Source organism: Limulus polyphemus, unplaced genomic scaffold, assembly GCF_000517525.1.
Source record: "Limulus polyphemus unplaced genomic scaffold, Limulus_polyphemus-2.1.2 Scaffold448, whole genome shotgun sequence".
NCBI lineage: Eukaryota > Metazoa > Arthropoda > Merostomata > Xiphosura > Limulidae > Limulus > Limulus polyphemus.
In genome coordinates this window covers 83,472-85,294 of record NW_013666058.1, presented here as the reverse complement: position 1 = coordinate 85,294, position 1,823 = coordinate 83,472, and the positions used below count along the sequence as shown (strand labels likewise).

General features: G+C 35.2%; 1 protein-coding gene across 1 annotated transcript in view; it reads left to right on the top strand.

The window, feature by feature from the left end:
• The window catches only part of LOC106458337 (carbonic anhydrase-like), a 32,564-nt gene that overhangs the window by 17,990 nt on the left and 12,751 nt on the right, over window positions 1-1,823 (top strand). The window contains exon 3 of the mRNA XM_013917846.2: window positions 1,298-1,416. Coding sequence (XP_013773300.1) covers window positions 1,298-1,416 — 119 coding nt within the window. The remainder of the gene's footprint in view (window positions 1-1,297; window positions 1,417-1,823) is intronic.

The window sequence follows — 1,823 nt, the reverse complement described above, 5'->3', positions numbered from 1 at the left end:
AGTATATATATATATATATATATCAGTCTTCCATTAAGTTCTTTACAGTTCAGTTCGACAATCGAAAAAAACGATAAAAGTACGTTAATCAAAATGGACATATTGATTGGCTTTATCGTGTTCAGAAAATAGATTAGATCTGCAACCAAAAGGCTGAGTAACGATGTCGCAGCCTATCTTTTAGAAAAATCAAAAATTGAACTATATCTCCCAATTCACTGCAACAATAAAACGTTTATGTTTACATTGGACATTTGTTCAAGTTTCAGGTTTTATTTCGTTCGCATCGTGTATATTAACTGGAATGATCAGCAACTTGTTTCTTTGTTTTATTATTAAGCACAAAGCTACACAAAGGGCTATCTGTGCTCTGCCCACCACGGGTATCGAAACCCGGTTTCTAACAGTATAAGTCCGCAGACATACCGCTGTGCCACTGGGGGGCGATCAGCAACTTAGTTGTTTGTTATCTTTTGGCGTATTTAAGCCTTATGCTTATCAGAGACATTTTTTGAATTTTGAAAGAGCTTCGAAACTTTCAAACTTTAATGCCTTCCAATTAGCTCATTAATAAATATACGTTAATAATTATGATGATATATATTTATCAAAATGATTTTTTTTCGCAATTTTAATACAGAAATAACATCTTAAGTTTTATTTGTCGCTGACGGAATTACTTAAGAAATACGCTGGGTGTGGCCTAGTGATTAGTGTGTCGTACTATAGATCATAAGGTCCAATGCTCGAGACAGACGTGACTACGAAAACACGTTCTGTAGTTTCAGCCGCGATAGAGTTACACGTGACAGTCGATACCGCTCTTTGATTAGGAGTACCCTCGTAAATAGGGAGCGCTGTGGTTGTTTGTCTCGCTCGCCTCTGACCAGCAGTTTTAAAAGGATGGTTACGATAAACCTCGAGGTCTCTGATCTGGCTACAAACCCATATAGCGCATAAGGGTTGTTCAGGACGAAACCATCAAGTACCAAAAATACCTATGACTTATAGATATTTTTAAAATATTAGAATCTATAAATTAAGTATGTGATTATTTGTCGATTAAAAACACATCTATATTGATCTTTATATGGAAATTCTGGTTTCAGAAGAAACCATCACCGACACTGGTTGTTTGTTAAGATTTCAGAAGCTGTAATTGTAATTCGCTATTAAGATTAATCTTCTAGCTTTTGGTTACACAGTTTCGTTTTTCTCCATTCTTTATTGTAAGAGCTAAAATGTTTGAAGTTTGGCATCAAACTTATTTTATTAGCTCTATTTTCAATACAATTAGGTCTTCAAGGAGGCCCATTGAACCACAAGTATCAACTCGCTCAGTTTCATTGTCATTGGGGTAAGACGGATGAAACAGGATCAGAGCACACTGTTGCTGGAGTCATGCATCCAGCAGAGGTAAGAATTATTACATTCATTAAATTTTTAATGTCAAATGGATTTCGTATCATTGTATTATTTATGTTTGCAGATTCGCGTGAGTGAGTGATTATAATTCAAATAATTCTTTTCAACAATGGGTAGACATGATTACTTGCACTATGTAATTTTCTCAGTTTTGATAGTGGTAAAAAAATGTCTTCGTTTAACAAAGTTGATATTCAGCTTACAACATTAAAATAATTACATTAGTTAAAACACTTATATGTTTATTTACTCATGATAGCATCGACTGGGTGTAGCTTTTTGAAGTTTGTTTGTTTTTTTGAATTTCGCGCAAAGCTACACGAGGGCTATCTGCGCTAGCCGTCCCTAATTTAGCAGTGTAAGACTAGAGGGAAGGCAGCTAGTCATCACCACCCACA